The sequence below is a fragment of the Rattus norvegicus genome, chromosome X (assembly GCF_021556685.1).
Source record: "Rattus norvegicus strain SHRSP/BbbUtx chromosome X, alternate assembly SHRSP_T2T, whole genome shotgun sequence".
Taxonomy (NCBI): Eukaryota; Metazoa; Chordata; class Mammalia; order Rodentia; family Muridae; genus Rattus; species Rattus norvegicus.
In genome coordinates, this window is record NC_141554.1 from 121380683 (window position 1) to 121389068 (window position 8386).

Here is an 8386-nt window from a genome sequence, read left to right on the forward strand (position 1 = left end):
AATTTTAAACAACTTTAAACAATTTTCACAAGAATAGTATTCACCCGAATTTCTATCTGTAGCCATAGTCATGGTTAGAAGTAAACAGCAATTAAGCCAAAATTTCTCAGTGGCAAGGTTAAAAGGTGGCTTTTATTCATATTTTATTCTATTTTGCTTTGTTCTCTTTATGCATTGTCTAATAATCAAGAAATGTTCTCATTCCCTTTAGCAGCTGAAAGGAAACTGAGTGTAAATTCGTTAAATCACACATAATTCCAATTGTGTAAAAAACCTTCAATTACCCTTGTTTCCTGGAATTGTTTACATCTGAAACATACATTTCGCCAAGAGAAGTTCATCACATTACACTCATCACAGTACCAATCACCGGCTCTGCGACTGTTGCCAGGCTTCCTGTACTGGGCGGAATCAGCTCTTAGTCTGAACTTCTGAGGAAGGATCTTCCTGCGGAATTGCTTACCTCTCCAGTTAGCTCTTGAAGAGCTCAGGGAAGGAACTACAGGAGCCTGTTCAACTTCTGCTGTTGCCACATGGGAAACAAACCGAGGTTGGAGTGTGCTAGAGGGCAAACTAAGAGATGCCAGGGGGAGAGTCTGAGACCAAGCCCTGTGGATTTCAGAGTAAGAATCCTGATTTCTACTTGATCTTACAGAAAACCCACTTTCCTCATCAAAGGGAACTGTGGCAGCAGGAGTTGACGCACTTTGGCCTGACACCCTCAGTGTCTCCCTCACAGTCCAGTCATATCCCACATCTCCATGGGGCATAACACCGCCTAATGGATATGGCCCAGTTCCCTGGGCCTCGTCTGTCCTTCCTTCCTGACTTTGATACTGAGTTCTTACCACACTAAAAGGCGTACTTGTGAGATAAGGTCGCTCCCCTTCTACTCTATTAAGGTCTGAGAGTCCCTGTGGGAGTCCGAACTCCCCCACGCCCTTTTCATCTTGATATTTATCCCTCTGTTTTTGTACCATCCCTAACAAGGCGTTAATGAACAGCCTCTGCTCATCCAGCTGATCCTGCATTATCTTTACCTTTTCTCTGTACTCCTGCCCCTGCTTCTCAGCCAAGCCCAGGCCCAGAGCCAGGGCACTCCAGGCACAAGATTTCTTCAGGCTTCTGGGCATCGCTGAGTCAGTCACGATGGTCAGCAGCTCCCGTTCCACAGCGCTCCAGGACTTACACAAGTGAATCCTACTGAAGCACCTACTAGGCCCATTTTTAACTATTTGTTCATTTAGAAAAGCTACAACTTCCTTGTGGTAAAAACCACAGGTTGGATCACTAAAATTAATAGCCATTCTAAGAATCGGGCGCCCAGCTTTTCACCTCAGAGAACTAACAATAGAGTGTGAACTTTGAACTCGTGAGGTCCTATCTATACCCTTACGGTAGTCGTACGCCGCCTAGTGGCCTGGTGGTCTAGCTGTTATCCCAAAGTAGCTACTTACAGCTATTTTTTAACTATAGAGTTTAAGGTTCATGAATTTAGCTAGTAGAAGGTACATAAAATAGAATTAAAACAAAAACCTCAAAATGAAGAATCGTATGCTACTTACTCAGCTTGGTAATAAATGTAGATGATATATTTAATAAATATTTATAAAATTGAACTGGGCAATATTTATTTGTTATTATTAATTATATAAAAGTATTTATTTGGTAAATACTATTTATACTGGCTGCAGATAACAGGGATTAAAAAGCCCATATTTTGTCAGTTGAGGTTTAATATATGTAGAATAAAATTTGAGCTAAGCATTGTATTACCTGCCAAGAAGATAAAGCTAGAGGATTTATAGGTTTATACGGTTTAAAAAAATCACCAACACCTCGACTCAGAGACTGAGGTGGCAATCACAGATCCTGCCTAGATCTGTACTAGGTCCTCTGGAAATATGTTGTGGGGGATTTTGTAGGACTCCTAAAAAGTGTGTCAGAGAGATGTCTCTGACCCATTTGAGTGCTCGTGGGACCCTTTTCCTCCTACTGGGTTGCCTCATCCAGCCTTGATATGAGAGTTTATCCTTAGTCCTATTGTAACTTGTTGTATGTTTTCAGTTGATATTCCTGGGACTCTGACTACCTACCCCGCGAAACAGGAATGAATGGGGTGAGGGTGGGGATGGGAAGGGGGGTTTTGGGGACTAGAACGAGTGGAAGTAGGGGAAACTGCGATGGGATATAACATATATAAAGAATGAAACAAAACATATATTAAAATAATAAGTTTTCAATAAGAAAAAATAAATCACAAACAGAAAAGTTCTGGTGAAAAAAATGTACCCAGGCAACATTAATCAACTGAAAAATGTTAAACTTATTAGGTGAATGTTGGATGAGGGAGGTTTATTTTAGGAAGCCTAGATTTATGCATTCTGAACAAAAGTGATCAATATCCACATCACTAAAAGAGAAACATGGACACAAAATTCCTCTTTATATGATTTAACAGGTAATGCACAACCTTATTGAAATCATGATAATGAAATCCAGGGTTTAACTCTAATAAGCAGTTTAGAGGAATCTGATAAGTGCCATGCTAAAAAGCTAAGAAAACTAGACAATCCAACACAAACTGAGTGGATGATTCTGTAAATAAATTATTAAGTTTTTCCAACAAGACAGTTATGTAAGAATATAGTAAGAAGAAACTGAAGAATATCAAACAAATGGCCAACCTTAGCTTCCCTCATCTCTTTCCTACTCAGAAAGTGAAAAGAAAATATACCGGTTGGGGATTTAGCTCAGTGGTAGAGCGCTTGCTTAGGAAGCGCAAGGCCCTGGGTTCGGTCCCCACCTCCGGAAAAAAAAAAAAAAAGAACCAAAAAAAAAAAAAAAAAGAAAGAAAGAAAATATACCAAGACAATTTGGAATGTGATTGTATGGAAAAAGAGATAAAGTGTATATTTTATTGTATTCTTTTTTTCAAGGTTAAAAACAATAGCCAAACACAAAATACTTTTAAATAGGCATTTTAGTACTTTGTAGATTTTCTAAAATGTATTGTTAAAAGAAACTTCTCCATGTGAACAGATTTTTAAAGAGGCTTTGGTAGGGTCCTGGAATCAGTAGGCCAGTCCATTGCAAGATTGGCAGGGGGCAGTAGGTAATGCCACAGCAGGGGACACAAGAGGCAGTCTAGGCACCAAGTCCTCAGTGACTAGTTGGAATCCACTGGCACTTAGCTGAGAAAGAGCTGGGAGGAATACGTAGAGCCAAAGTGAAAGCAAAAGTATGCTTGCTCCCATAGAGTTAGCCTGCTGAAGCCCTCATCCAAATGCCTGAAGGCTTCCTTGAAGGTGTGAAAGGGTGAGTGCCTTGCTGTCACCTAGAGGACAATAATTACTGAGCACTTTCCCACAGATGCCAAAGCTATCTGTCAGTAATGCTGAGTATTGCTTCCTAGTTTTTCCCATTCAGCAACCATAGGGATAAAGAATTGAGTTTTTGCATAAATTGCAGTGGCATGAAGCTTATAGCCTCAAAATGTCATATATATTATTATTATATAAAATTTGTACTATATATTAATATTTATATAACAGACATCATACATAGTATAAAATGTATGTGCATAACAACAATGAAAGAAACCACAAATTTGAGAGACATAAGGTAGGGTACATGGAAGCAGTTAGAGGGTGGAAAAGGAATGACAAAATGATGTAATTATAATTTTTAAAAGTGGTATAAAATAAAAACAAATAAATCAAGGTTTTACTATGAAAGAAGAGGAGGGAGAGTAGAGAAGAAGGAAAAGAAGGAAACAGCAGAAAACTTCTTAGCTGGTTGTTTTTCTCAGACCTGTCTTATTGTCACTTAACAGAAACTGAGGCTATTCTCTATTTGTGCATGCAAGCGTGGGCGCGTGGGCGCGTGGGCGCGTGGGCGCGTAGTGCCTGCTTACAAGCGTGCGTGGCGCGTGCGTGGCGCGTGCGTGGCGCGTGCGTGGCGCGTGCGTGGCGCGTGCGTGGCGCGTGCGTGGCGCGTGCGTGGCGCGTGCGTGGCGCGTGCGTGGCGCGTGCGTGGCGCGTGGGCGAGTGGTGCATGTATGCGTGCTCGTCTCTGTGCTTCCGTGCATGCGTGGTGCTTGCTTGCGTGCATGGTGCATGCGTACGTGCATGAGTGCATGTGTGTGCGTACGTGTGTGTGAGTGTGTGTGTGTGCGTGTGTGTGCGCGCGCGCGTGCGTGCGTGCCTGCGTGCATGTGTGTGGATTCCCACAATTGGATTTTTTAATAAACATATTTTGCCCTCCCTTTTGTAATGTAGAATATTTATAAAGTCAAATTTGGAGGAAGGAAAAGGAAGGGGGAATGATGTAGTTATATTAGAATTTTCAAAATTCAAAATAAATGAATAAAATTTAAGAGTCTAATGAAAATTTATAGATAGTAACTAGAGTAAACATGATAAGAAAAATGTGAACGATTTTATCCATAAAATTTAATAGATAAAAATACCTTTTCATAAGCCAATGGGTATTTGCAGATTTTCTAGGTTTTCCTCAATGTGTCTTTATTAAAAGATTTTTATTTAATAAAAGACTTAATAAAGGATTTTATTTAATAGACATACTTAATAAAATAATTTTAATAAAATTTTAATAAAAATATCAGTTTTATACAAAATTAATTTCTCTTTTCTTTTTGTGATATATTATACCTATTTTGCTTAGGCAATGAAAAATTTAAATTTCATATTATTCAAACTGATCACATCCATCTATCTTTGTCCCTGCTTCCCAAGTGTTATGATTGAAGGAATAGATGCAACCCCAGGCCAGGTGGACCTTACTTTTAAGTGTGATTGTTGCTATTATCTTTCTAAAAATAAATCTTTACCACAAAAAAACAAGTAAGTATGGAATTCTTGTGGTAACCATACCAATTATATTGCTTTCTGGGATTAAAAGTGTACACCCCATCACAACCAGCTAGAATTATAACTTCATTAAACTTTATATTGTTATATTGTCTCTTAGATGTTATTACTTTGTATTGATGTACCATTACTTTATCACACATTGGTAAAACATCAATGAATGACATTCACTAGAAAATTTCCATGTCAAAGATATTAAAGTACAAACAAATATGTATTTACTTTGTTTCCTATGTTACACGTCTGTGATAATTGTTTTATTTATCAACACATTTTAGTCCCCACTTAAAAACTGTTTTAACATTCAAAAATATATGTATGCGAATATTTTGCCTACCTATACATCTGTGTACTATGTATGTACCTGGTACCCAGAGAAGACATAAGAAGGCATTGGACACTTTCATGTAGGTTCCAGAAACCAAACACATGTCCTCTAGAATAACAGCCAATGCTGCAAACTGCTGAGCTATCTCTCCAGCCCTTTACCCTCACTATATAGAAACAGTATCTGGGGGTAACATAAAAACCTAACTGCTTTGCAGACAGCATAAAGCTAAGCAGAGTTAAGTAACAAACCTAGATCCTACTGAATCCTGACCTTATTCAGAATTGCCATTTGCTTTCTTGCTTTGGGTATAAGATTCTTACTTTTGATGGCCTTTAATTGTCAGAATACCATGCAGAATACCATTTGTACATGTTTTTCCTTGTCCTCCAACTAATTCATTACGTTTAAATTAATATCCTAGTTAATAGTCCATCCGAAGATTTTATTTATTTTTTTCTTCTTAGAAGACTTTATGGACTAAGGAGGCAGGGGCAAGTGGATCTCTGTGAGCGTGAAGCTAGTATTGTATGATCTACAGAGCAAACTGCAGGACAGCCAAGGTCCACAAAGAAACCCTCTCTCAAAAACAAAAACAGATAAAAAAGTCAAACAGACAAAAAGAGTTATTAATTTACTTTGGAAACTCTTAATACAGACTATTGTTCCAGGATATTTGATAACTTTGTGAATCCTGATATTTTGTTATTTGCTGAAAACATAACAAAAAACCCCACTGTTTCTAGTTGTGGTGTAGCTCAACCTTAGCACACACCTTTTTTTAAATCCCTCTGGCTGGAATACATATATGCCCTTAGTACATCCCTTTAATCCCAAACAGTGAAGGTAAAATTGGTTTGTAGAAGGAAGCACCTATGCTTGAAAGTGATGTCTAATTGAGTGGCAGAAAAAATGATGAATCAGAGAAAGATTTGACAGAATAGGATATGGCCAACTCTCAGGAAAAGAGAGGGAAAAGAGAGGGTGCTTAAGAAGAAGCAACACAGAGGGAGAGAGTAAGAGAAGGTTTTACTGGGAGAGTTTTACAGAGATAGGTTGAAGAGAGAACAAGATAGTGACAGGTAAAGATAGAACAAGCCAAAGAATAAGAAGGAGCCAGAAGATTAGAACAGATTGCCAGAGTTAGTATGAGGCCAAGCAGAGCATTTCAGAAGCCAAGAGAGAGAAGCCAGATTGAATTGGTCAGCTTGAGCCAAAACAGCTGAATCAAATTAGCCACCTACAGAGCAGAAAGAACAAGACTGGGTGATTAGTCAGCAGTAAGTCTCAGAGGCTTAAAACATTCCAGGCCTAGATTAGATTGTACATAGGCTAGAAGCTTCCAGAACTAAGCCTAGGTTAGCAGTGAGAGGTACTAAGCCTCCAAGCTGACAATTAAATCAGGCAAATAAATGATACTTATACAGAGTATTTGTATACTAATATAAGAGTATAGCAAAGCTTATATACTCATTTTTCACTTTTAACACCTTCAACAACCGTCTTATGATTAACACTTTACCCATGTCTCCATATACACCCCATCAGTGCATATATTTGAGTCATTACTGGCATAATCACTTATGTTTATATAGTTCAAATATATAATTAAATTTCTTAAAAGAAAATACTTTTATGATATAAAGCATGATACTTTGTCTATTTAATAAATGTATTGTTATTTTATATGTATGAGTATTTAGCCTGTTTATGCATTTGTGTATCATGAACATGCTTGATACACATAGAAGTCAGAAGAAGGTTTCAGATCCCCTAAAGCTATAATTATGCAAGGTTGTGAGCAACATCTCTGGCTTGATACCATTGTTTTCTAAGACAGGTGGAAGGTTTCTTTGTGTCAAATATACCTCTTGGCATTCACATTTTTTATGCATGTTCTCCTAAATTTTTATAATTTGTTTGTTTGATGATGAGATATATCTTTTATTTTGTTGGCCCTTTAAGTTCTATTTTAATCTTTGAGTTTCTCTCTTCTGTATTTTCATGTACTTTACATTTTGAATATAGCAATATTTTTGATCTGCCTTATTGTTGGTTATCGTTAGTCTGACTGCATAAAGCCTGTGGTGATTTAAAAAAGAATTCCCATCACCACCATCACATATTTGAATGCTCAGTCCCAAGGTGGCACTATTTAAAAGGACTAAAAATATTAGGAAGTGTGGCCTTGTTGGAGGAAGTGTATCAACAGGGTGGGCCTTGTGGTTTCAAAACTTCATGCTATGGCTGTGGGCTCATAGTTTCTCTCTTGGCCTGAGGATCAGAGCACAGCTTTTAGCTACTTCTCCAGCAGCACAACTGCCTATTATCAGCCTTGCTTGCCTGCCACCATAATCACTGCCATGCTGATAACAGAATAACCCTCTGAAACTGTAAGCAAGCCCCAATTAAATGTTTTCTTTTTAAACGATTGTCATGATCATGGTGTCACAGCAGTAGAACAGTGACTAAGACAGAAGTTGGTACCAGAGACTGGGGTTTTGTGTGATAAGCCATGCTTCTTTTTGGAGGAATATGGAATGTTTTGGAACTTTGGACTAGAGAATTGGTTGGGGTCTTTAAGTGGGGCTTAATGAGGAGCATGGATGACAGTGGTGCTATGAGTTATGCAGATTCAGAGAGGAATTTTAGTAAGTGACTTAAAGACTGCTCTTTGTATATTTTGACAAGGAATGTGGCAGTTTTTTGCTCTTGTGCTAGAAATCTACCAGAGGCTTAATTGGAGAGTGTGTGCTTAATGGTGTTGACAGAGGAGATTTTTAAAACAGTCTAGTATGGAGTGTACCACTTGGTTACTAGTGGCCACTCTTATACAGTTCGAGAATGAAAAGGAACAAGCCAGTAAGCAGCAGCCCACCATGGACTCTGTATCAGCTCCTACATCCATGTTCCTGCCTTGCTTGAGTTCCTGTCCTCTATACTTCTAATGATAAATTATTATACTAATGTGGGAGTGAAATAAAACCTTTCCTCCTAAAGTTGCTTCTGGTCACAATGATTTGTCACAATAATGATAACCCTAGCTAAGACAAAGCCTAAAGGTACTATGACTTTTACGATTTGCCAGTGGGATTGAGAGGGTCTTTGTTCTATTAGGATTGATAGTGAGAAGTGGTGGCTCTTTTGGGGCTAACACATTCAGTCA

General features: G+C 38.3%; 1 protein-coding gene across 1 annotated transcript; it reads right to left on the bottom strand.

The window, feature by feature from the left end:
- Positions 1-245: 245 nt before the first annotated feature.
- On the bottom strand, positions 246-1307 carry LOC147998339 (testis-expressed protein 13A-like). The gene has a single exon (XM_087601125.1). It carries the CDS (start codon positions 1305-1307, stop codon positions 246-248), a length of 1062 nt encoding a protein of 353 aa, XP_087457251.1.
- Positions 1308-8386: the final 7079 nt, after the last annotated feature.